General features: G+C 44.2%; 2 protein-coding genes across 3 annotated transcripts; both read right to left on the bottom strand.

The window, feature by feature from the left end:
* Positions 1 to 73: 73 nt before the first annotated feature.
* Positions 74 to 5,794, bottom strand: LOC119018375 (zinc finger protein 319). The gene is made up of 2 exons (XM_037095978.1): positions 4,639 to 5,794; positions 74 to 3,561 (listed from the first exon to the last, which is right to left on the bottom strand). The coding sequence occupies exon 2, from the start codon at positions 3,409 to 3,411 to the stop codon at positions 1,633 to 1,635; it is 1,779 nt and encodes a 592-aa protein (XP_036951873.1). The 5' UTR covers positions 3,412 to 3,561; positions 4,639 to 5,794; the 3' UTR covers positions 74 to 1,632.
* Positions 5,795 to 7,546: 1,752 nt separating this feature from the next.
* Positions 7,547 to 24,577, bottom strand: si:ch211-146m13.3 (junctophilin-3). Of its 2 annotated transcripts, XM_037096554.1 has the most exons (6): positions 23,524 to 24,577; positions 22,421 to 23,394; positions 13,411 to 14,191; positions 12,941 to 13,065; positions 9,442 to 10,685; positions 7,547 to 8,802 (listed from the first exon to the last, which is right to left on the bottom strand). In XM_037096554.1, the coding sequence occupies exons 2-6, from the start codon at positions 22,800 to 22,802 to the stop codon at positions 8,722 to 8,724; spliced, it is 2,613 nt and encodes an 870-aa protein (XP_036952449.1). In that variant the 5' UTR covers positions 22,803 to 23,394; positions 23,524 to 24,577; the 3' UTR covers positions 7,547 to 8,721. The 2 variants fall into 2 exon arrangements, with proteins under 2 accessions (XP_036952449.1, XP_036952448.1); XM_037096553.1 differs by having other exon boundaries at positions 22,421 to 24,577.
* Between the last annotated feature and the right edge of the window lie 2,648 nt (positions 24,578 to 27,225).

The following is a 27,225-nucleotide window of genomic DNA, read 5'->3' as shown; positions in this document are numbered from 1 at the left end:
ACATTTTACAGACAAAAAAAGCATCAGATTTTAATGAATAAATTACATGTGATAAAAACAATGTACACCTTTATTTTCATAAGGGTGGTTTATTTTAATTGTCTGTATACAGTATGAACAGGAGTCTATATTGATATCCATATGTGTAAATCCAACGCTTCATTACACTCGCTCACCCTCCAACAGGAGGTCGTGATGCAGACTCACCAGGACTTGAACCCGGCACAACCACACAGTCCCCGTCCCATCCCACCCTCCTTTTCCCACCCATGATCTCTAAACTCCAAAAACCTTCTTTTTTTAAATATACTGCAAAGATTGTACAGAATATAGAAACCCACACAGTAAACTAAAAGTACACAAATGTTTTTTGTATTTTTTTTTACTTTATGCCCGGCATAAACCAACACATAAATTGCGACTTTGAGGCTACTCGGATTAATCTGCTGAACGTCTGGCGTGGAACCAGGAGGCGGCTCGAATCCCGTGAGGATGTTAACAAGGCCAATTCTTCCAAAATAAAATAAAAAATATTACTTTTGTTAGATCTATCGCACGGTAACTAACGCAGCTAGTTTGTGGCAAGTGAGCAAATACAATGATTTTGAAAGTCTCGTAGGGTTAAAACCTGGTGATCATCCATCTGGAACTGAAACTAAAGTGCCTGCAAAATACTGCAAGCTCATTCATGGTGAATACAAAAGCAGGTAACATAAGCACTATACAGTTTTCAATGTTTACATAAGCGTATACACACAATCTATAATATAACAGAGTAGACTATGCCATGAATCAGTAGTCATAAATATTACATTGTGCATGTTCTATTGCACATGTCAAGTGTTTGTATGACATGGTAGGTATGGGTTAGTTACCTAGACGTCATTTGTTTTAATACAAAGATGCAACAACACAGATTTCATAGGACACAGGCTATACATTTTCACAAATCCACGTTTTTTCTTCTTCTTCTTAGGATGTTTTCCTAATTAAACCAAACCTATAATACAACAGTGATATTAAAGTGTGATAAATATTCATGCACAAACAGATGATACTATCTAAGATCTAGTATGTGAAAAGATACTGCTGCACAAGCCAGCCGCTGTGAACTGGTGGGAGGTTTTCGGCTAAACTGGACGTGAAAACTTAAAAACACAAAATGAGTGATTGGTAAAAAAAGGCACATGGATCTGAGAGGAGCGCACACACACTCACACACACACACTCACACTCACACAATCACACACACACGTCTGACAACTGCCTGGAAGTTCTTGTCATCGTTCTCAACAACACAATCAACAAGTTTACGAAAAACAGACAATCACATGCAACCACAGAATAAGGTCCCGCACTCGAAACAAAACCAAGATCTTCCCACATTTTACACCACACGCCTTTTTTCATTCTGGTCAAGTTTTTCTCCACGTGTTCCAAAATAAATCGAGGGATCCTAAATCTTTTGCTAAATGAAGGATGAGGATGAGTCGAGTCTTACGGATACTAAAAACCATTAAACAGAATTAACGGGTGAATGTTATAAACTACGAATGGGAGAGCAGAGGCTGGCACACGCTGCTTTCTGGGTGAATGTCACATTTGCTACCCAGGACTGAAGAGCAGCTCAGTTCATGGGATGCAGGGAGCTTCGGGGAAACTCTCACCCTCGGCGGTGTGCTGGACTGTGTGCTCCTGCAGAGCTGTGAGGTCAACAAAACGCTCTCCGCACCACACACACTTAAACTGTGTCTCCCGCGAATGCACACTCTGGTGCTTGGCCAGGTGCTCACGCTGCTTGAAGCTCTTGTCGCAGCTGGCACACTTGAAAGGCTTCTCCCCGGTGTGGACTCGCCGATGGCGCTGCAGCTCAGACGAGTACCTGAAGCGCTTTTCACAGTCGGGACATTTCAGCGGCTTCTCCCGAGTCGGGTCGCAGCGGTGCTGAACAAACTCGGAGGACGACACGAAGCGCTTGTCGCACAGGGAGCATTTCAGCGGCTTCTCCGTGCAGTGAGAGTTCTGGTGGCGCTGGAGCGTCGAATTCTTTTTGTAACCTTTGCCGCACACGTCGCACTTGTAGGGCTTCTCCACTTCACCGCCACATTTGTGCCTCAGCAGTTCTCCCGATTGGCTGAAAGACTTCTGGCAGGACGCGCACTTAAACAGACTCTCCATCCCGTGAACCTGCTGGTGGTAGAGCAGGTGGGACGGCTGAAGGAAGCCCTTATCACAGAGGTTACACTTGAAAGGGCGATCAGCCGGGTTTTTGTGAGTGCGACGGTGGCGTACGAGAGCATACTGCTGTTTGAAGCTCATCTGGCACTCCTCGCACTGGAAAGGCCGCTCCTCCGAGTGGGTGCGTTCGTGCTGCCGCAGGTCGGACGGGCGCTTGAAGCTCTTTCCACACGAACCGCAGCGGAAAGGTCTCTCCCCCTCTGGCTGGCACTGATGGTGCAGGAGCTCCGACGACTCCTTAAAGTGCATCTCACACAAATTGCACTTGAAGAGGTGCTCGCCTGAATGAGCGTACATGTGCCGCACGAGGTGAGAGCGGTGCTTAAAGCTCTTCTCGCACACGGCACATTTATACGGCCGCTCAGAGCTGTGCGTGCGCTGGTGGTGTGCCAGATGTGAAGACTGGCTGAAGCTTTTATCACACGTGTCACATTTGTATGGCTTTTCACCAGTGTGTACTCTCTCATGGCGGGTCAGCTCTGACAAATGCCGGAAGGCCTTATGGCACACTGAGCACTTATATGGCCGGTCTGGTGCTGAGGCCTCAAACGCAGGAGGAGACGAGGCACTGATCGCTGCACCGCCACTGGACGTCTCTCCAGTGGAGGGCTGCTGAGGGTTGGCAGCTGACGAGGTCGGGGTGACGTTTCCAGAACCAGGCCGGTACGTTTTCTCGCAGATGGAGCACTTCATTGGGTTGTTGCCGTTGCCGTGCGAGTTGTGATGCTGGGCCAGCGAGGTGAGCAGAGAGAAGCCCATCTTACAAACACCACACACAAACGGTTTCTGTTCCACCTGCACACACTGATGCTCCAGCAGGTCTGTCGCCTGGCTGAAGATCTTCATACACTGGGTACACTGGAAGGAGCGGTCTTGGTTCACCATGCACTGGTGTTCATGAGGGTTGGCCAGGTGAGAGATGTCGTGACCACAGGCCCCGCACTTGTGCCCTCTCTCGCCCCCTACCTGTAAGGAGGGCTGCTGGGCTTGAACCGAGAGCTGCTGGCCGTGCTGGGGCTGCTGCAGGGAGGTATCTGGCTGCAGGACGACTCCGTACACAGCGCAGCCCAGGGGGTTGTCAGTTCCCTGGGGGAGCGTGTGAACAACGGAGGGTGGAGCCACTGCATGTTGCTGCTGCTGCTGCCACGCCTCTGTCATCCTTCCACTTCGCATATAGGGACTCAGCACTCAGGAGATGAAGGTGGGGGGTTTCAGAGCAGAACTGAGAGGGTGGATGTGGTTGAGGAAACGTCGACTGGCACCGGAGAGTAGCCGAGCGCGTTATCTGGCTTTACACACGTCCTTTGAGATAGGTGAGAAAACCTAGAGGTGAAAAAACACAAACAAAATATCACTTGATCTGCTTCAGACACATAAATCAAGAGAAAATAATCCAGGGCAGGTGAGCCATCAGTGTGCGACCTGATGCATCATAAAAGCCAGTGGACAAGACAAACACTGACTGATAAGAGCTGTTTACATTCCAGAGAGGGAAGGTTGTGCATCTGTGTCAGAATAAAACACAAGAGTGTGTGTGTGTGTGTGTGTGTGTGTGTGTGTGTGGCTGTCAGGTCCTGTGTGTTGTCACACAGAACTGAAACAAACCTCTTCAATATCTGTGGAGGCCTAAAACTAGATCATCGATTATTGGCAAAACATACATTTAACAAGTGCTGTGTGAATGTGAGGAGAACAGTGTTGATGCTGTTATCTGCTCGGCTGATGTTGCGGTGACACATCTGCGGGACTTCCCTCACAGGAAACCCTCAAAAATAACAGTTATCATAGCTTCAGCAGAACCAGACTGGGGCTCGGTCTATTTCCTGAAACGGAAGTCGGTGAACGTAAAGCTCCAATTTGTTAAATAAACGTGCATTTTAACTGTTTGTGGCGCGAATGTGTTTTCCACATCAAGTCTGTTCTGCTCAGCTGGTTTTGCTGGACATAAATCACATTTCCTGGAGAGATTTTCACGATAGTGTTTCTCTTCCAGGATGTAGCTCCCCGACATTAGCTCCTCAGCGTAGCTAGCTAGGCGAGCGGCTAACAGCTAGCTGCCAGCTAACGCTACTAAACAACTGGACTTCCGATCAGATAATCAACCGCATAATCTCCGGATCGATAACTTGTGAATCGCGGGTTTTTTTTTGCGAAGGTGTGAACAGCAGATTGTAACACAAACACGACGGAGATAAAAGCGAGCGGAGCGCGGCGGCTCGCAGGCTCCCGTCGGGACGCCGCTTTATGAAAGGCCACAATAACCGTTTGATACGAGCCTCCACTGAAAACCGACCCCGGATCAGACCAGGCCTCCGCGGAGCTGCGGGGGGAAAATCACCTTCTGGAGCCGAGCCGCCAAAATAAACACCTTCCACACAAAACACAAGCAGGAAAACTCACTCGAGCGGCTTATCGGTGGTTTTCGGTCCTGTCTGCAGCCTGAGGTCGACAACCTTCGGTGTATTTGGGACTCGGAGGACCGGCGGTAGAGGGGATGCGGTTGAAGCCGGACGCCATCCTCCTGCAGACGGACGGACACCGGAAGCCGCCACGCAGTGAGCTGTCGCCGCGGAGCTGCTGCCGCTACACCCGCTGCTACCGGAGCTTCGACCCGGGAGCCGAGAACAACCGGAGGAGGAGAAGAACCGCTGCCCGAGTTTGTTCCAACAGCATTCAAACAAACACAAAGGCCAATAGGAGCCTGAACACATTAGCTCGTGTGTTCCGCAGTGTGACAGCAGGGGGCGCTGTTTCCCTCCGGCAGCCCGTGTAAACACCGGGCCCACCTGCAGCCGGCAATCTACCGGGTTATTACCGGCAATAGTACAACAGCTGTGAAGAAGTACTCACGTTTATTGTTACTAATTAAACATTTATTTATGACTCATCACCATCTGAACAGCCTCCTAATGCTGTCACAGTGGAGCTAATGTACCGTATATATACAGTGTATAAACCTTATTTACTATATAAACTGTATATAAACTATTTACTGTGTATAAACTGTATTTACGGTACTTAAACTGTATATATACTGTATATACTCTATTTAAACTCTATTTAAACCATGTGTACTGTATATTACTGTATTAACTGTATATAAACTGTATTTACTGTTTGGTTTTAAACTGACTGGACATTTAAAATATTGATCTGAAAACTAACAACAGCTGGTTAAATGTAATGGAGTAAAAGTATAAAGTAGGATTAAAAGAAAACACCAGAAAATGTACTTACATCACACCGCTGCTCATGAATAATATACATATTGTAAAGAATTATAAATATACTGTTAATATACATACAACTCATGCTGTCATATAAAAGTAGTGGAGAGGAGATACTCAAGTAAAAATACCAAGATTTTGTACCTGTGTGTAGTACTTGAGTAAATGTACTTAACACTTACATGGAAACCAAACAAAAACATGTTTTTTGCCTTATAATTATATTAAATTTTGAATAAATCATCTCAGAATCAAACACAAACCTCATATTTCTGTAGTTACAACTCTTGTTCTTCTTCTTCTCTTCGTCTGGTGTAACACAGGTAGAAAAGTCGGACACCTCACACAGGAGGCACGCACAGCAAAGACTTTGGCTTAAAAAAGGGTGTAAATATTGTCTTTATGAATTAATTTGGTATCTTTCAGAGACTTCTGCTGTTCTGACCTCATTAACAAACATGAATGTTGGACCTCATTAAGCTCATGTGGTGTAAAGACAGATAAACACCGGAGGCTGTTATCACAGCACAGTAATGAACGTTTCAGTGTCCACATACTTCTGTCTATGTATTTTGGACGAATATAAAGACATTTAATCTCATACATGTGGAAATGTTGTGGCTTCAGATTAAAGAGGAAGTAAATCTTCCTTTCAGATGACTTCCTCTGTTGCTGACTGCGCTGCGTTCACTCACCTTAATGTTCTGATTTAATGTTGCTGTTAACAGTAAGTAATAAAAGTATATAACAGCAACAACACGTATGTATCAGGTATAACAGGAAAAACATCACAAGTGTTTAAGATTCACTTCTGTACCAGAAATAATCCTGAAACTCTGCATCCAGATACTTAATTAATTAAACTTACCTGCTCACCACACGTTCATCACACAGAGAGATTAAAACACGTCAGATTAACTTGTTTTAATGACACGTTTGTCTTCTTCTTTCTCACGTTGGCTTCAATCTTTCATTTGTAAATTTAAAAATATAAGTTAAGTCTTTTAATCTTCATTAACGGTGGCATACCAGTCCAAGGATCGGTATGTACCGCTGAGCAGCAGCTGAAATCCCTTCGGCCACTTTTCAATCTCGGCGCTTCTGAATTTCTGATGAGTTGGGAGTGAGATGTTTTCTGTCTCCCGTTGTGTTAGTGTTTAACCAAAACACGATCTGTTTCGAACTCTAACTCAGTGGTTTTTGTACCGAACATAAGCACCGTGATGTCAAAACATAAAACTGAACTTGTGAAACTGAAGACAGAGTGATCCGCGGCCTGCAGAGACGGAAATGCCAACATTTATTCTGGCGGTCGGGTCGGAGACGGCAGTAATAACGACACCAAACTCGTTAATTTCAAACATTTCATTATTTTCTCCACATTAACTTGGAAACAACCTCATAAACCAAAGAGTAAGAAAGAGCATGCTCGGGCATGCAATGATGTCACAACATGATGATGCCACTGGGTGCGAAGTATAAAACATACAGTAGCAGAGAGTTTCTTTTTATATCATTCATAAACTCAGGACATGTCGGTATCCACTGAGAGTTAAAAGCTAGCGTTGTATTTTACACTGCTCTCCAGGTCTCACGTAGCCTTGTGTTGCTGGATAAAAGAGAGACGAGAGGGAGAAACTCACAAACTGACACCAGATTGAGCAGGCTGAACAAACATGCTGAAAAAAATCTCATCCGGCCCAAAAAGTGTCTGGAAATGACACCGTAGAAACCCCATTTTTCCCTTTTTGACTGGTCCAAAAGGGGGACAGGGGAGAGAGAGACAAAACAGTGCATGCCATTTCAGGGGTGAGAGAGAGGTTTGTGGGGAGGGTGGAGGAGGAGGAGGAGGAAGAGGAGGAGGAGGAGGAAGAGGAGGTGGAGGAGGAGGAGGAAGAGGAGGAGGTGGAGGAGGAGGAGGAGGAAGAGGAGGAGGAGGTGGAGGAGGAGGTGGAGGTGGAGGAGGTGGGGCCGGGTGGGGTGGAGGGTCACCTTTCTTAATGTTGAAGGTTATTCGTCTCCTCTCAGCCTGCCCACGTGGGGGGGGGGGGGGGGGGGGGGGGGGGGGGGGGGGGGGGCGGGGTTTTGTTCTGGGGGCGGGTTTTTGTGCTGGGGTCGGGTCGGGTCGGGTTTAAATAAATTAGAGACGGAAAATGAATAAATACGAGGCACTCAGCATTCTCTCTGTCTTGCAAACTGCAAAAAGTAACAAACTTGAATAATAATGACACATACACATATATAGTAGAATTAGTGGTTATAACATAACAGTCTCAAGGCTGTACAAAGGGGCAAGGCTGAATCCTCCTCAGTTTGTCAGCAGTTTAATGTAAAGTGTGTGTGTGTGTGTGTGTGTGTGTGTGTTCGGAGTGCGAATGTGTCACTTAACAATAAATTCAGGAAGTTCCTCGAGGGTTTTTCTTTTTTTTAAACTCGTGGGTCTTGGAGCGTGTCGGTCATCAACGTTTTTTGATCCGATTCTGTGATTTTCATTTTTCCCAATTTTCGGACGCGAACGTCCGCCGACAGGAAGTGATAAACCGGGATGGCGTGCGTACAAATGAGGACAGAAACAAGTGATGTTAAAGGGATTAGAAAATGCACTTTTTAAAACCCCACACAGCCTCATGCAATGGTTGTGTGCGTTCGTGTAGTTCGTAGTGGAAAAAAGAAAAGAAAAGAAAAGAATAATGACGGAGCCCTTTAAAATGGATCTACTCTTGCAGCATAGTTCTGTATGTAGCGCATAGTGTGAACAGGGGTTAGAGACCGGTGGAGGGGGCCGAGAGGGGGGAAGGGTTAGAAGGCAAAAAGGGGTTATTGTCTGATGCTCTTGGTTAGCATGTTTCTCATGATAACCAGGACACACAGGGTTGCTATATTCTCGTCTAGGATGATGGAAAAATGGGCCAGACTGCCTGCGCCATCTCCAGTCCATCGCTGATGGACGCCCGTGCACGTGTGTCCCGGTACACCACGCTAGTTTAAAGCTGCACTCACGACTTTCTTACTTTTCTTTTTCTATGGTTGCAAGCTCAAAGGAAGCATTTTTTGAAAAAGGAAACGGTGCTTTCGTAGAAACTCAGATGGGCTTCAACAGAGGAGAAAAGACCAGTAGCAACAATAGAAAGGCTCTGCTGTGTCCGTCACTCGGGCTGCGGGCTCCAGTCGAATAGGCAGAATGTCCGTCTCAGTAAGTAATAATATAATATACCGTAGTTATCAATAAGTCTTAGTAGATCATACCTGTATAAGCTTAAATAAAGAAGTGAATGAAAAGAATGGCTACTCCAATATTGAGTAAAATGACCATAACCACCAGAATAGAGCTGGAGCCCTGAAAGACAAAGAGAGGAGAGAAGAAGTGACGTTAGAGAGCAAAAAACACTGGAGGCAGAAAGAAGAGAACAGCATGGAGTCAGACTGAAGAGGAAGGAGAGCCAAAGACTCCACAACTGTGACGATACTGATGATAATAATCAAAAGGAGAAGTAGAGGAAGAAAAAAGAGGAACAAAAGAAGAGGAAGAAGAAACTGAGAGGAAGTAGAAAAGGAAGGAGCAGAAGGAAAAAAACAGAAGACGAAGAAAAAAACAATAGTAGAAGAAGAAGAAGAAGAAAAGTATTGTTTACTCCACTACTTTCATTTGATAACTTTAGTTACTAGTTACTTTGTAGATAACATGCAAAGCCAAACATTTTAGATTAAATCTGATTGCTGATAATCAAAACGAAGCTGAATATCGACTGTGATAATCAGTCGTTGACAGTTATATATATGTCATATATGTATAATTTACTTTCACATGTACTTCTGATACTTAAATATATTTGTTATCAGACACTTCCAAGACTTTTACTCGACTTCTGTCTGTACAGGCGACTTTTACTTTTAGCAGTGTAATATCTGAACACATCTTTACTTTCACTCGACTTTTGGGTCGACCTGACGACAGGATGTATCTGTGACGACTCACTGAGTTTGATTTGAGGGTGAGATGCTCTCCTTCCTGCTCCAGAGTGATGGGCTGAGACTTTAGGGGTGGGGAGAGGGTGAGGTCCCTGTGCAGCGGCCACTCCTCCAGCTCCGCCCCCACATTCAGGTTGTCCAGCATCTGTACAGAGTCCATGGATCCTTCTCTGACCGGCCGAAGGCCTCGGGATCGCAGCCTGTTGTTTTTGGGGGCCGGGGACTCCGGGCCGAGCCCCCGAGACGTCTGCGAGTCCGGACACAGCCTCATGTCCACCGTGTAGTCGTTCATCCGCTCCTCGTCCTGCTCTGTGAGGCGCGAGTGGGCGGGGCTCCACCTAAGGGTGCTTTCAGCAGTCCAGCCCCCGGTGAGGCCGTCTAGCCTTTGGTCGATTACAGCATGCTCGTTAAGCTTGTGGTTGGACGGGTTGTGCTGCTTTGGATGGTGGTTGGAGTAGACATGCTCTCGAGGGTTGTAGCTAGAACAGACGTGGTCCTTTGCATTGTGATTGGAGGAGATATAATCTTGGGACTTGTGATTGGAAGAAGCATGCTCAGAAGTCTTGTGATTGGACATGTTATGTTCCAAGGCCTTGTGATTGGATAAAATGTGCACCTGCGGCTTGTAGTTGGAAGAGGCATGCTCGCAGGCCTTGTGATTGGTGGAAGAATGATCCCATGTTTTGTGATTGGACGACGAGTACTCCCTCGACTTGTGATTGGAAGAGGCATGCTTAGAGGGCTTTTGGTTGGACAGGGAGTGCTCCCACGCTCTGTAGGAGGAAGCGTGCTCCCGGGACTTGTGATTGGACAACGATTTCTCCCGTGGTTTGTGGTTGGACAGAGGGGCCTGCTCGTGGCCGTTAATCTGGCCCTCCTGCTCCTCCAGCAGGGAGGGTGTGGTGGAGCGGCTGCTGCCTCCTCGGTCCGGATACATGTCATCAGTCCAGTTGTTAGCCCCGCCCCTCGGCAGATCCATGCCCCGCCCCTCCACCAGAACCTGGATCTCGGCCCCACCCTGATCGTCCACGGCGCTCTGGCGCATGAAGCAAGCATTTCTGGGACGGTGGCCGTGCTTGGGCGGGCTGTGGGGCGGCGAGGTGGGCACGCTCAGCACGGGGCTGAGATCAGGTGTGATTACAGGTGGCGTGGTGTCCGGCGTGCACAGCTCCGGACTGTCTGTTCCTGTGGAGATCACCTCGTGGTCTTTGTCCTTGGCGTCCTGGTGCTTAGGCCTCTGACATTCGAGCCCTATGAAAACAGTCAGAGAATAGCACCAGTGAGGTGATTTGGCGGCGGTCCATCAGTACAGTGTGTGTGTGTGTGTGTGTGTGTGTGTGTGTGTGTGTGTGTGTGTGTGTGTGTCAGTGTTATTAGCATGCAGGGTAACAAAAGGAGAGAGAAGCTGGATCCTGTGCTGACAATCACTGTTGGCTCAGAGACGATCACGGAGGTGAAAACACTTCATTTATTTCATCATGAGTTGTGAGCTCACATGCTGTGAATCCACATATTTAATATACTTTTTATTCAGTATTAAAATGTTTATATATGCAGATTTTAGATGAAAACACTGAGTACAGCTCAGTCATCTCCATAATTTGCTGCCTTTTTTCTTTTCAGTCACGACTTGTGACTAATTGTTACCGTCCGGACCTCTCGAGGGAACAGAAGCAACAAAAAGTGGACAAAAAATTTGCCAATGAAATAATTTAATGTTATTGTTGCTCCTCAGGAAACCCAAACTGAGCCAAAGAGAAAGGAAAAGCCAGAACTAATGCAGCACAGTTATGTTTCTAAATGTCTGTAAAGCCAGCGTGTTTATAAAGCTCAGAGTTTATATCAGTGGTGGAATGTAACTGAGTTTATTTACTCAAGAAGTATTTGTACTCGAGTCGAGTATTTACATTTTATACTACGTTATATTTTTACTTCACTGCGTTTGTCTGACAACTCAAATCATGCTGCAGTCTCAGAGTAATAGAAAAATAAAATCCACAAATAAATGATGATGTTTTATTATTATCATTATTATCATTACTATTATTATTATTATTATTATGATTATTATTATAGATTTAGATGAAACGTTATTGATCCTCAGGGGGAAATCAACAAGCTACCCAGCAGATAAACAATATGAAGTTAAATTAAATGAGCTCCAGTTTTAACAGCTTCAACATTAATTATCGGTGCGTCATGAGCACTTTTACTTTTGCTACTTTAAGTGTATTTCAAGGATTTTTAACATATTTCACTTCCCCTGTTTTTGTCTTTCTGGCCGTCTCTGATCTGGCAGCTCTGATGAATTCATCGTACAGCAGACGGACACATTCTGACGTTAGCTGCCAAATATTTCCCACATATTGATCAAGTGGTCGGAAACAAAACTCCAAGTGAAGCTGATGTTGCTCTGTGACTGCTGGACGTTTAAGATCAGATTATTATTTGCTCGCAACTCTTTCTGGGGTGATAGAAGAGAGGCGAAGACTCCAGTGGATCTTATTTCATAAAACCTTCTCCTGGTAGTGAACAAAGAGAGACAGCTGATGTATTGATCCTGTTTGAATTGTGTCATCAATCACACAGCTGATCAGACTGAAAACACGTCATCATAAAGACGTCACAGCCAACAGTGTTGTCAGTGACGTCGTCTGCTGATATACAGGAGCAGCTGACAGAACTGAACCAGAACCAGAACCAGCTCTGCTCTCACAGACCTGCAGTCGTCAACATGAGCAGATTTATTTCTGAGCCCAGTTGGTTCCATGTTGGTGCTGATGAGACGACGTAGTTTACTGAGCGTTTAACACAAAACTACATGAGGTTTAAACTTTAATCACAGCGAACGGAGACCTTACTGACGTGACAAACATCATCTGTGTGATTGATGACACAATTAAACAGGATCAATAAGTTATCTGTCTCTCTTCATTCACTAACTTACAGAGTTTTTATGAAATAAGGTCACATGCGGGCGTGACATCACCTCTCTATAATCAATCAATGCAGCTTTAACCTCAAACAGCTGAAATCCAAAAGTATTACAGACGAGAACCAGTGATCATAGTTGTTGATTCATCTGCTGGTTGTTTTTCTCAATTCATCGATTATTCACTTTGTTTATAAAACGTCAAAGTGAAGTGAAAAATGTCTGGCTGGTAAAAGAAAAAGCTTAACAGCATTGTGAAGTAAAATGATTATTAATTGTCAAAATCGTGGTTCTGCCGATCAACTAATCAGTTAATCAGCTGAATGTTGCAGCTACACAGTGATTCAATTATCAGTGTGTTATTAGAGTGTCCATATTCTAACATTCAGCAGACACTTGCAGGTTTAAAATGATTCTCAAAATGTACTTAAAGTCATCGTATGAGAACTTTTGGTAATTATCTCAGATTAACCTGACTGATGACATCAGAGTCAGAGTGTGTGTGTGTGTGTGTGTGTGTGTGTGTGTGTGTGTGTGTGTGTGTCTGAGTCGGACACTCTTCTTCTTCGCTCACCGTTTCCGTAGATGTGGAAGGACGGAGAAAGCTCCTTGGCGGCTATCCGGGCCAGTCGACACTCCTCCGTGGCCTTCTGAGCGACTCCTTCCGCTGCCTCCGCCTTCCCACGAGCGTGGCTCATCCTGCACAGCACAGGTGGAAACACTGCAGTCACACAGGCTGGAGGTGTAAAGGTTACCACTGATCCTCGATCCATGAAGATACACAATCAATAGGAAGACTTGAGCAACACCTGCGCTGTGAATTTAAATATCCAGGTTTCATAAACTGACATGGATTTAAAGAAGTTAAACTCTTTCTCATTTTTAACGTCTATTCTGAAATCACCAGCTGTAGTAATGGAGCCCTGATGTATGGAAGGCTGTCAGGGCCAAAATTCAACAACAGAAGCTCGACATCGAGCCATAAGCAGAAGATGTTTCTCTGGATCTTTGGTGATGTTTGTTCTCAGTGAATGTTTTGCTGACCTTGACATGGCGATCTCCGCCTTCTGCTTGGCGATGTCTGCGGCCTTCTCAGCAGCTTCCACAGCCCGGTCCACCTTCTCTCTGATCTTACTCGCCCTCAGTGGGATCAGGTTCTTGCGTTTGCCGCTCACCAACACGTTCTGCTTGTACTTTCCTTCCTCCTTGGTGCCGTCGGGGAAGGTGGTGCATCCGTACCCGTGCCTCTTGTTTCCCGCCCACTCACCTTCGTAATGCAGGCCGTCCGAGCGCCGGCTCACGCCCCAGCCGGCCCGCTGGTCGCTCCGCCACTCGCCAGCGTACATTTCTGTGACAGTGGCGTCCACAGGAGCACCCTGCTCACTTTCACTGGCGTTGGAGTGGATGTCGGACGCAGCAGAGCTGACGGTGCTCATGCCGGCCTCGCTGCAGAAGGAGCTCTGCTTGCTGAGCTGACTGGCCAGAGAGCTTTTGGACTCAGAGCGCCGCAGCTTCAGGCCGCTCAGGATGGACTGTCTGAAGCGGCCTTTTCTCTTCCTTTGGCGTTCGGCTTCACTCGGAGCCGTCAGAGCGAACCCTCCTCGCCCCACAGGGCTCCCCGCCAGCCCGGCCACCACCCCGTCTGTGGGCGTGGTGGCGCTGCCGTCCTCCAGCACAGCCGGAGGGCCGTGGCTGTGCTCGGAGCGGAGCGAGTTTATGGATGTTCGCAGAGGGAAGAGGATGACGGCCGCCATGCCGTACGGGACACTCTGCCGCACGCCATAGCCATGACGCATCCCACCGAGCCACTGGCCCTGGTAGGTTCCTGAGAGACAAACAGGGACAGAGCGAGAGTCAGGACAGGAAACCTCTCATGTTTTTATCAGTGACAGCTGCACAAACTGTCAGTTCTTAACTTGACTCTCCCATGACGTGACATGAGGCGACACTGAGCACCAACCAGGATTTCAACGTTGACTTTTAGTTGAAAATTGGAAGATGTTACGTTTCCAACTAAATTTCTTCTTAATTTATTTAAGTTTTAAATTTTTTTTAAGTATGCAGGATTTGCTTTAAAGACACATTTCTACTGAGTGCAAATGATAACAGCTGATCGTCACTTTGGAGCCTGATGAAGAAACCAAATCCAGATTTCTCAGTTGGAAGCCAGTTTTACAAATCCCTCTGAAATATGGTCTCAGTCTGAACAGTTAATCAATGTCTTTAAATAGTTGCTGGAAACACGCTCACTGTGGACGGTCACGTCTAAATGTTTTATTTTTGCAAACTTACAAACTTGCAAAACTGATGACATTAACATCAGTCTGTTCTTTGCTAATTACAAAGTGCTACCGTGCTCTCGCTCTCCAGGCAGCAAGATCCGTCCTCTGAGGCTCAGTTACACAAAATCTGGTGGTGATCCATCAGATCGTTGTCAGTCTGAACCAACACATCCAGTCCTCCAAAAGTACGAATCAACCGGAAAACACCATCAGTGTTTCCTGGTGTGGACTGACTGAAGCTGAGGGAGACGACTCTCTCGACATTTTGTGATTTGTTTCTCTGTTGTAACCCTGTGTTGCTGCCACTCCCCTTGTAAAAGAGACTAACCTGGTTAACGAAAGGCTAAATAACACAAAATAAAAGCTGTATTGTGACATGCAACAGATCCACCATATGCATCTATCATTCTTGAGTGTAAAGGTTTATGTTGCTGCTGCACCACCAGGAATAAAAAATCTTTGAAATCATTCAGTGCCAAACTGAGGCTTGTTGGCACGACATGAAAGCTGTGGAAATAAACCAAACACTCGAAATAAACACAGAATGAAACCACATATTTGGCTTCTGCTCCACTCCAGAAAAATACATATGTACTTTCTAAAAGCTGGCCAAGTGCGAGTATTCATCGAGCGAACTTGACGTCTTTGTGTCGGTTTAAGATTTAGCAGTATACAAAGTATAATCAGAAACAAGGAGTTCTCGTTCTGTAGTTCTCTTGTTAAACAATCCAAACCTACAGACGAGACTGACTGGACTGTATGAAACATATTTAAAGTCGTATGTCACATGTGTTGAAAAATGCCCTTTCGGCGAATGTGAGAAAGGAAGTGAGAAACGATTCTTGGATTCGTTCCTTCAATCGGATCTGCACCAAAACTTCTTGGGATCTATTCTGGGCTGAGACTCATCGTTCATCCAAGTTTGGTGGAAATCTGTTCGCTAGTTTCTGTTTAATCCTGCTGACAAACCAACAAGAGGTGCAAACAAAACCTTCCTACAAAAGGTGATAAATGAATAATAATATTAATCCTCCTCTGACCGATTCATTGATTAGTTTTTTCTGCTGTACTCGTATAAACTGTTGGGTTGTTTCATTTAAAAACAAAATGTCATATTTTATAAACTGTTCAGATGTTTGATCTGTAAAAAGTGGAGTTGAAGTAGAAAGTGGCATGAAAAGTAAAATACTTGAGCAACTGTATTTAGTTATACAGTTTAAAATAGAGAAGAAGGGAAGTTTGTATCTGATTTAGTTTGTTTGTAAGTTTTAGATTTGTCATTTGTCATTTTTTAATATAAAGCAAACACATTGTTAGAATGTTGATAACAAGTCAAATATTTTCCTCTGTGTTGATATTCAAATCCATCTGTTAATGTTTAAACCACAGAAGTGTCATCCTCCTCCCACCTCCTAACCTCCGGAAAGAGGAGGAGGAGGAGGGAGGAGGAGGAGGAGGAGGAGGAGGAGGAGGAGGAGGAGGAGGAGGAGGAGGAGACTCTGGAGAGAGTTTAAAACAAAGCCGGTCAGCTGTTTAACATCTCATATCTCTGAGGTGGTCAGAACAAAAGGTGAAGCTGATCCAGAGTCTCATATTTCTGGACGGGACACTCGACGGCCTCGTGTTCGACTCGCAGCTCCTCAGTTTGATTTCCAGGAGCTTTTTGTCATGAAACGTATTTTCACAGCTGTCCTTCAACCCATCCGGACCTCAGAACATCCTGACACAACACAGGAAGAAGTGATCGATAAGCAAAGGTGACTGGAACTAAAGCTGCGTCTAACGATTCTCCATCGATCGATCATATCGTTCAGTCTCAGAGAAAAGTGAAATAATGTCCATCAGAGTCTGAGTGACAGTTTAAAACTCAAAGATATCAATTGATCACAATTAGTAGTTAACAGTTTCTGCAGTTCATCAAAAGAAAAACTTGATTATAAAGCTTGAAAACCTCTGAACATTTAAACAGGAAGTCGGCCTGCTGATCATTACCTGAAGATATGGATCATTACAAACCAGTATTAAAAACACTGACATGGTGGCCATTTACCTCTGAGGACGAATATAAAGTTGGAATGTGACAAAGTTTTGGTAGCCGTAAACACAACAGTTAGGGACATCCGGACATTTCAAGGTAAAACACCCTGATTAATAGCCTGTTAGCGCCCGTTAGACAAGCTAATGTTAGCATTCAACCTCCTCCTAGCTAACATTACAGTCTGATGGTGTTTCAGACACAACAGGACGTAAATGAACTCTAATAAATCAAACCACAACTTGGACACATTGACTGAAGCCTGGAGACATTATGAAAATGGCGGAATTAGCTAGTTGTTAGCTGTTAGCATAACTTGAAATACAGCCTGATGTCCGCCCAGATTTTCTCTATCTGTTGTCTTGTGACTGATACTGATTTGTCAGAAGTCTGAGAGTGACATCTGAGGAAAATGGCCGACATGAATATGTTTTACTTTGACTCAGACCACAAAAGTGTCCCCGCCTGTTGCAGCCGCAGAAGCTAATGGATGCTAAAGTCTGGTGATAATCCTCTGTGAGCCGGTCACACGTCCTCATGCGAGACATTATGTCAGGACAAGAGAATATAATTGTTAGATAGAAGCTTCATCTCTCAGAATAATCAACACATTTTTCATTTTCCTTGCTTCATCCCGAGGTGACACACGAGGTTAAATGTCGGCGACATTTAACCTCGTGTGTCACCTCATCTCGGATGTTTACAGTCGCGTTCTAACAGTTTAATTGCTGCTTGTTTCCTCATCACGCTGCTAAATGACCGACGCCACAGTGTCATCGCTGCGTTGTTTGTTTACAGACTAACAGCTCATGAAAATGGAGAACTCGTATGAGCGGCGAGTAGAAAACGCGGTGCTGAACTCTTTGGAGAGATGTTTTGAAAAACTCCCAAAGATCTTAAACAGGAAATGGAAGAATCCTCAAGAGAGGCGATTCAGACAGAGATCCTCCTCCAACACGGCTCGGACTCCAACTGTCTCCACGTTACTTAACTTTACTGTCAAGTGGGTTTGATTTAGTTTAACTGAAGTACAAAGATCATCGCACACGTCTGTTATTCACCATTATTCATTCAGTCAAACCATTGTTCTTCTTTCATGCTGTGACTTTCAGTAGCGATACATTAGCGAACATTTCTGATGATTTCAACTTTTGATCTCAGAAATATTTTGTATCTTTCAATTTAATCGTTTTCATAATGCTCATTAACATTTTCAGCTAGATGCTCTCTTAAATGTCAATAAAACATCTTCGATCGTACCATAACAAATGTTTTAGTGATGATTGGATCTTGCAGCATTTAAAATATAGAAGATCTTCAACCGAATTTCCTCCAGTGTGTCGTTCCAGTGTAGCTACTTTAAAGTGAACCTACTCATTTTCAGTGGGAGTGCTATGGGCAGTTTTACGATCGCATCAGAATCTCTATTTTTAAAACAGTAAGAAGTCTCGACACAACATGAAACTTTGCTGGTAGCATCACCAGGGTCTCTACACATGAACACCAGCACTGACAACATTGTTTGTGTGCACAGAGTTACTACAAAGAAAGTTTTTGAACAGCTCATGTTAGCAGTAGCTTGTTCCGCTCGCCGCCGTCCTGCCAGTGGAGAAGAGTCGATCTCAGAATGAGACGTAACCTGGAGGACAGTTAAGGTCGAACGCTACTGAAGATTAGTTCTATATAAATGCTAATGATAATTTGTTGTTTTGTCATTAGCGAAAAAACAATATTGACTTTGTAGTTGAAAAAGGAGCCTCATATAACAAACAATACTAAAATCAAAAGCTGGAAAAGTGACGTGAGATCTCTCGTGGATAGCTGTTGCTGGAAGACAGAAGTTCCACCTTAACTGTCCTCCAGGTTACGTCTCATTCTGAGGTCGACTCTTCTCCACTGGCAGGACGGCGGCGAGCGGAACAAGCTACTGCTAACATGAGTTGTTCAAAAACTTTCTTTTTAGTAACTCTGTGTACACAATGTTCTCAGTGCTGGTGTTCATGTAACGTCAGAGCTATTATTTCTTCACCAGCTGTTGATAATTTTAACACATTTTTGAATTTTTTGAAATTAAAACTCTTACATGAAGCACCTTTAACAGCACGTGTCAGTGTTTGGATCTGGAGCTGTTGCTGAACTAAATGCTTACAGAAACACTGAGAACCCAAAAAGTTTTCAGTTTTCTGAGGTTGTTCTGTATTTTTACTTAAACTTTTTCTTCTTCCTGTCTGCAGGAAGATTGTTTGTTGGTTTGTGTAATTGTCATCAGGATTACACAAAAAGTACTGAACAGATTTCCACCAAACTTAGAGGGAGGTTGGGTCTCAGCCCAGAATAGATCCTGTTAGCTTCTGGTGCCGATCCGGTTAGAGGGACAGATCCAGGAATGATTTCTCTGTGGTCTAACTGTAGGATTTCTTTTTTACATTTTTGGTGATTTCTCAGGGAATAACGCAGCGATGTTGATGGATCTTTATGATTTTTGATGTATTTAGGTGGCCGGTATCGATGGGAACAATTTAATATTGATCCAAATAAAAATAAAGATTAAAATACAACTTTTTATTTTGCGTGTTGTAACAGGACATGAAGTTTCTTTACATTTACAATCAGACACATGCAATGCAATTCAAATGACAGTCACTTAAAACTGTGAAGTACATTATTTTCTCACTAATTACGACAGTATGCTGTAAATACTAGGATATAAACTGAATACAATCAGTTCTTTAGTCTTTCTTGATGAACCAAACTCCAGTCAAAAACTGACTAATTTAGTTTTTCTGCTTATTCTCTGTTGTATTTGATGATGTTGTTTTTTTTCCTGTTGCCTCTGTGTATCATGTACTAATGAATTCTCTCTTGAAGCTCTTAAAATCTCCTCAATATAATTTTTCAATATTATATATATATATATATATATATATATATATATATATATATATATATATATATATATATATATATATTTATTTATTTATTTATTTATTTATTTATTTATTTATTTATTTATTAACTTTTCTTATTTACTAACTGCAACATTATGCTTTGAATATGAGTATTTAAATTAAATAGAAGTAGATCTTAGTCTTTATTAGGGACACATTAATGGTTGACAAATGAGTCCTGTTGGTTCGACCAAACCCCAGTCAAAAAATTAGCAATTTAGTTTTTCTGTAGGGTTAGAGTCATGTCTTCCTTCTTGAAGCTGACAGCAGTAATATGACAAGTATTAGTCTATAAACGGAATACAATTAGTTCTTAGTCTGTATTTGGGACACTTTAATGGTCTACAAATGAGCCCTGTTGGTTTCACTCATGAACCAAACTCCAGTCAAAAAATGACTAATTTAGTTTTTTCTGCTAGTTCTCTGTCTTGTTGCTCGGTCAGTGTTCCCTCCTGATGCCTCTGTGTATTATTTAGTTTCGATTTCTCCTCCGAAGATTTTCAGAAATCTCCTCCAGTTGAAAACCAGATCCAGGCCTCGTGCGTCAGGAGCTGTCCGCGGTGCTGAACACAGAACCGGACCGCCTCGCGCTCGGCAGAACTCTCTGTAGGTGCACGAGGCTGCATGTGGCCTATAACACGGCTTTATTAATTTTAATAAGCACTTCTGTGTTGACAGGCCTGTCAGCGAGTCTCCCGTGTGTCCGCGTGTGTGTGTGTGTGTGTGTGTGTGTGTGTGTCCTGCACATTTATTGGGTTGTGGAAAATGTGTCAGCTCGTGCGTGCTATATTCATCTGTCGGCGGTGTGACACGTGAGCGGAAGAGGGGAGCGGAGCAGTCGCGTGACGCAGTGTTTTTTTTCTGTTGCTCTTCTTCTTCTTCACCATCTTTGTTTCAGCTCGCGTGCACACAGCAGGTGTGCGCGGTAAACAACCTGCACCTTTAATGCAGCACCGACACACACACACACACACACACACACACACACACACACTCCACATGCATCACTTATTGACCTGGCTTCAATCATCCGGGTCCCGCGCGCGGTCCGGGGCCGGCATGATCAAACGGCCTAGATTACAAACGAGACTGACGGCAGCGGAGAGCCAATCAGAGAGCAGCAGAGCCGCGAGCTGGTCTCCAGTGACACGCTGACCTGCTGCCTCCCGTTACCATGGCGACAGCGGGTGATGCAGAGGGGAGAGGGGTGAACGTATGTTTTTATAAATCAGCATGTGTCTAAACACGAACACAGTGACGACACCTCAGCACGGTTTAATTTCTAATATTAGACCCTCGCCCTCTTTTTATGGTCCGCAGCCTGGTTCTGGTTCTGGTTCTGTCTCACTTGAGTTCTGATCGTCTCATGAGTCAGTAGGACTCATAAATGTCTGCTCGGGGACATGGACGGACACACCGGGTCCCCAGACATGAGGACATGAGGACCCCAGGCTGCAACAGACATGGCCGCCATGTTTGTAGTCATCCTGTGTCTCTTTGTAGTCATCTCTCATATATTTGTAACCATCTAGAATTTTTCAGTCATTTTCCATCAACTTATAGTCATATTGTGTTTCTTTGTAGTTGTGTTGGATCTCCATGTTGTAATCTTTCATCTCTTTGTAGTCGTGTGTCTCTTTGTAGTCATCTCTCATATATTTGAATCATCATTTTCCATCAACTTATAGTCACATTGTGTTTCTTTGTAGTTGTGTTGGATCTCCATGTTGTAATCTTTCATCTCTTTGTAGTCGTGTGTCTCTCTGTAGTCACATCATGTGTCTTTGTAGTCGTTTTGTGTGTCTTTGTAGTCATTGAGCATCTCTTTAACATCATCTCTTTAGTTGTTTTGAATATCTGTGTCGTCACTTTGTGTCTTTGTAGTCACGTTACGATCTCCGTAGTCGTATTGCATCTTTGTAGTGACTCTTTGTATCTTTGTAATCATTTTGGATGTCCGTATCGTTATTTTAAGTCTCTCTTCTAGTCGCTTTCTGTACTTTTGAAATAATTTTGAATGTGTTGAGTCACTTTTACATCTAGTAGAAGTTGTTATAGTTGATTTGCATTTCTATGTCGTCATCTTACGTCTCCTTTTAGTTTTGCGCCACCTTCTAGTCACCTTTTATTTGAAGTAGGGATGCAACAGTATAACATTTCCAACGACCCTCAAATAATTGAGAACAGGAAGGTTTTATCGACGAACATATGCTTCATTATAATTTCACAGAAGATTTTGTCCTGACAAACACTAAACTTGATAGAAACTTGAGATTTCTGCACTTTTAATAAACTGATGAAGTTGGAAGTTGATCCTGTTATGTTATACTTTGAGACCGATCGCTTCTGGATCCCTTTTTAATCATTTTGTGTGTCTCTTTCTGGTTGATGTGTGTCTCCCTCAGGTGGTTCTGCAGGTGAAGCAGAGCTCTCAGATGATCAGAAGCTGTCTGACTCCTGTTAAACTTCCTGCCACAGCTCTCGATAGATGTTACACTAATACTACAGAACATTATACAGATATTACTCCCCAGGGGCCCCTGAACCCCCGGGCCCCGGGGCCTGTGCCTGGCAGGCCTGCTCAGTAATCCATCAACGCGTGTGGATGTGACCTACATGTTATTTATGTAGCCTACATTGGAGATGTGTTACAGTTGATTTTAGCAGTAAGCAAGTCGTTCCACTTCCACCAGCAGAGAATCAGCCTGGGCTGAATCTGCTCTGAGACAGAAGCTGTGGGAGGAAACATGGACGCCGCAGCGGCTGTGATTCAGTTTTATCTGTCTTACCTCCGTCGGAGTAGGTTTCAGTGCCGTATCCATCCTGCAGCCCGTTGCTCCACGTCCCCTCGTACCGGGCCCCGCTGGCCGTGCTCTCCAGCTGCCCGTAGCGACCTTTGAACCCCTGCGTCCACTCCCCTCTGTACTCCCAGCGGCCCTTGCTCTCCACGCCGATGCCATGCCGCTTGCCCTGCGCCCAGGTGCCCTGGTAGCTGTTCCCGCTGGGCCACGTGTACACGCCCAGGACCTCGAAGCCGTGACTCCAGGCGCCGGCGTACTCGCCCTGACCCTGGGGCCCCGTGCAGACCCCTCGGCCATGAGCCTTACCCTGCTCCCACCCCCCGCAGTACGACCCCCCGTCATCAAAGTCAAACCTGCCTCCAGTGGACATGCATGAAACAGGTTTAGGCAAATCCTTAGAACGTCAAGAAAAAGAACAAACAAGGGCCTGGTTCACTCAGAAGGAGCAAAGAGGGAGGAGGCCTCGTTTGAACCTGGTAGCATGGAGGTGCAGGGCCTCGACGCTCCTTCTCCTGCTAGTTCAGGATGTAAAACACCGGCTCCTCATTTTGAAATCAACAAGACACGGCCCGAAGAGCATCACCTCACGATGGAGAAGCAGTCCAAGCCTCAGCGACGGGTCTGGAGTGACGAACGCAGCTGCTGTGCATGCTGCTTCCCATGGGCATGCAGGCTCAGAGTGCTTCTCATCCTCCTCCTCCTCCACTTCCTCCTCCACCTTCCTGCTCCACGCAGCCTCGCAGCCGGGGAGCTCGCCGGCCCGTCGCCTCGGCCGTGCAGCGGGGCGCTCCAGACGAGCGAGGCCTAGGCTTTTCCAGCAGTCCCAGAGGCCCACAGAGCGGCGGCGGTGGCAGCAGCAGCAGCGAGCGAGCTCAGCTCAATCAGACATTAGAGCATCCCCACGTCTCTGCCGCACACAGAGAGGGATACAGGACAGGGATGCTGCTGTGCTCGTACGCCATCTACAAAAAAAATCAGGGAAGTTGGAGATAATTCTCGATAGCATGGCCTGGAAACGAGCGATCCGGGCTAACGCTCAGAGACACACACATCCACATCACACAAACACAGCCTCAGCCTCGCACACACACCTCGGCAGACATAACGGAGAGAGAATATCTCCTCGTATCGCTTCCCCTCCTTCTCCTTCTCCTTCTCCTTCTCCTCTCTGCTGTGATCTGAAGATGAGGCTCTCTCCTCTCCTGGAGAGAAAACAGCAGAAGAAGAAAAAATAAATTATTCCTCTCCTCTTCCTTTTGTCCTCTCCATCTCAGCGCCCGTCTAAACCCGGATTGTTGTTGTATCCCAATTCCACCAAGTCATCTGTCCTCTCTTGTTTTTTCGGCCTTGCTATTTTCTCTTTCTATCTCTCTCTCTCTCACTCTCTCTCTCTAAAATCTGCTCATTACAGGACTGTTCCACCCCAGCCAATACCCCTCCCCCACATGCACACACACACACACACACACACACACACACACTGAACACACACTCCTTCTCTGGGCTCTTAAAGAGATAGAGACGGAGGGATGGTGCGAATAGCTGCATGCACGGCGCTCGCTGCTCTTTCCCTTTGGGGATACAGCCTGCTTTTTCCTAATTATCCAGCCTCATTTCTCTCTCTCTCTCTCTCTCTCTCTCTCTCTCTCTCACACTGAAATCTGGTCAGTCAGCAATCTGTTTTCCTGATAACCGGACGTTTGCGAAGCTCATTGATCCCGTGCCGCCGTCTCCCAGGCTAATTGTTGTCAGTCTTTTTTTCTGTTTTGTTTGTTTTTTTTTATCCCCCTGTCGTCTCGTAGGTGAACCGGTGGACCGGAGCTGTCAGTTGGAAAAAGCTTCACCGAGACCCAGACAGACCTTTTTTTTTCATAAACAAAACAACAAATAATCTGTCTGTCTGCCTGCTGCCAGAAATTAAAAGTGCTTCATCACAATCTGACACACCAAACAGTCACTGTTACTTCCAGAGCGGTCATATGGTAGAATATTCTTCTGATCAATAACTGGAGCATGAAGGTATCGGAAATCTCTCTGTCACTGAACACACCATCTGCTGGTTCGTATGGTGACCAGAAAATGGTGTCACACAAGGACGAACGCCAGCCCGCTGAGATAAACCTGTTTTATTCATAAGCTGTTTAATGACTGAAAGATAAACCAACTGAATTTAAGCTGATTTACGTGTTTTATTTATTTATTTATTTATAACAAATGTTTCATGGCTGGCGGTCAGAAGCAGGTGAACAGAATCACAGTAAATCAAAGGGTCAGAGGTTCAAAAGCAAAGGAGTGACTTTATATTGAGTCAGAATATATAAATATAATATGAGCTGATTGTATGACGTGTAAGAAGGGTCAGTGACTTAAAATAGAATAAAATTAAATAAAGAACATAACATAAATTACAGATAACTTAGAAGAAGCACTACGGAGTCAAACAAATATTTTTCTTTTCCAAAACTGATTTACTTCACTTCTCTACTTCTATTAATTGCTATTCCTGTATATGTGTATATTGCTCTATGTTTTACTTATTTTAAACTAATATTTATATATTCATTATAATAATCATTTATATTTATGTATTTAATTATTTAGTTCAGAAACTAGAATGATTTTTTTCTCATTTTATTTGTTCTTAATTTTTTTTTAAAGGTCTGCTGTTTCTTAAATGTTTTTTAAGCTGGTTAATTAAATCAACTGAATCAGTTTCCTATTTATATGATGGTTCTTTATCTATTTAAAATGTATTAAATTATGTTTTAAAACATAAATGAGTTATTTAAAATATTTTTGAGAATTTTATATTTTTATGTTTGTATAAAAGTATTATATAATCTTTCTACTTTTCCATCTAATATTTAATTTGAGTGTTTTTTTCTGCCCCACCTTTTCTTTATAAACATGCAGTGTCGACGTTTTGTCGCCCCCTTCTGGTCCTGACAGTAATTACACCAACACTGCTGCTGATGCGTGCTGAGGAGTTTCGCCTCCATAGTTTTTACAGTTTCATTTAACTTTTATTTAACCAGATGAATCATGAAGAACAGACTGTTATTCACTGTGGTTGCCTGACGAAAGACAAAAGAAGAGTCACTGCTCTCTAATCTGCTGGTCGTTCTCATCACTGCCTGTGTTTCAGCCCGGGATTGTTCTTCTTTTACTCCAGATTAAAGTCTCTCAGAGAGATTGACCTGCATTCACTGCATCAATTGATTTCTATAAAGCCCGTAGGAGCCGCTGCTGTATATACTCAATGCACCAGTAATTCTTTGACAGGGTTAAACACTTAAACACGACCAAAGAGTTCACTGGAGCGTCACAAATACCCACAAAAGACCAAAACGGTCCTCAGTGAGGTTGTTTCCAATTGATTCACAAACACAGTCTGTGAGACTTCATGTCAGAAAGACTGAAATGAGGCAGAACAGATTTCTGAGATCCTCTTCTGTTCACCGCCACGTGATAAAATAATGATAACGAGCAGATTCAAGCAGACGTGTTTCAACTCTTCACATTTAATATCTGTGTCTGATGTTTCCTGCACTTCTTTGCATTCTGTGGTGGACAGCAGGAGTCGTCTCCTCTGAAATATCTAATTACAGAGGCAGCTTGGTCTCAGCTGATCATAGCAATTTTATATAACATTATATAACATTATATATATTTCTCCAGGCAGCAGTGTGTCTCTGCGACCTCACGCTGCCACTCGTCACCTTGATCATGAAGGTATAGAAGGTTACAGGCTACAGTTTGGTGTCATGATCTCAATTTAAAATGAACCAAAATGAACAGTTCAGCACCAGCGTGGTCGCCTAAAGAACAACACCTTAAAGACAACACAGCTAGCTTAGCATTAGCCTGCAGCTGCACTGAAGGAAGAATCTCCAACAGTGTTTCAGCTGCTGGGACAAACTTAAGAAACAGAACCGTGTAGCAAACTGAATTTATGTCTTTTGTAGTTAATTGTTGAATGAAGGGGGATCTTTTTGTTGAATTAATTGAATTTGTCCAACACGAGTCACAGGAGAAAGTCAAGCAGAGGAATTTGACAAATGTAGACGACAGTAGAGCAACAATTAACTGTTGATCCAATCATCATCATGGATCATGAATCTTGTCACCTCATTTATATCACCTGTAAAATCTGAGAGAAAGAGTCACAATGACGAGACCGACTGTGGCTTCAGCACCGCGGACAGCTCCACAGAGACGTCAATACACAGAACAAGTTAAAGCTCAACATGACGGATACATCAACCCTAAAATCACCTTCTGGTATTTAACGAATCACACAGAACAAATCAGGGCTGGACAACAAATCTCCCAAACATCTGAAGTGGCTGTGGACTTGTTTTAAAACATAACCTACTCAGGATCAACCCAAGTCCAAGAAGAAACCTTCACTGTACACTAAAAACATTCCTTCTCCACTATTAAGACAGATTAACACTACAAATGATAATCAACAAAATATAATTATCACATATTATTATAGAGGGAGAAACTGATCATCCACCCTGCAGATCAAGTCAATAAAATAATTTGAATTATCTCCACGTTGACCCAGCAAATTAACAAGCTGCACAACGTTGATCACGATCCGTGTTCCTGCTCACCATCTTCTCTTTTACATGAAGGAGTCTGAAGACAACATGGAGACACACAAAAACACACTCAGTGTGACATCACACCTGAGCTGAAGCCTAAAATTAGATTAGTGCTGTAAATTACAGCAGAGATGGATGAAATATTCATATGTGTTACTTAAGTAGAGGCACAGAAATAAC

The sequence above is a fragment of the Acanthopagrus latus genome, chromosome 4 (genome assembly GCF_904848185.1).
Source record: "Acanthopagrus latus isolate v.2019 chromosome 4, fAcaLat1.1, whole genome shotgun sequence".
NCBI classification, from domain to species: Eukaryota; Metazoa; Chordata; class Actinopteri; order Spariformes; family Sparidae; genus Acanthopagrus; species Acanthopagrus latus.
This window is presented reverse-complemented; position numbering and strand designations above follow the sequence as displayed.

Bases quoted from the DNA above. Each gene is read 5' to 3' on its own strand.
- si:ch211-146m13.3 (XM_037096553.1), bottom strand. From the start codon at position 22,802: ATGTCCACTGGAGGCAGGTTTGACTTTGATGACGGGGGGTCGTACTGC. The intron at 10,686-12,940 runs GTGAGCGAAGAA...CTGTTTTCATAG, and splicing joins CTTCCACATCTACGGAAACG to GGCTCGAATGTCAGAGGCCT. The intron at 8,803-9,441 runs GTGAGTCGTCAC...TTTGTCTTTCAG, and splicing joins TCACCCTCAAATCAAACTCA to GGCTCCAGCTCTATTCTGGT.
- LOC119018375 (XM_037095978.1), bottom strand. From the start codon at position 3,411: ATGCGAAGTGGAAGGATGACAGAGGCGTGGCAGCAGCAGCAGCAACAT.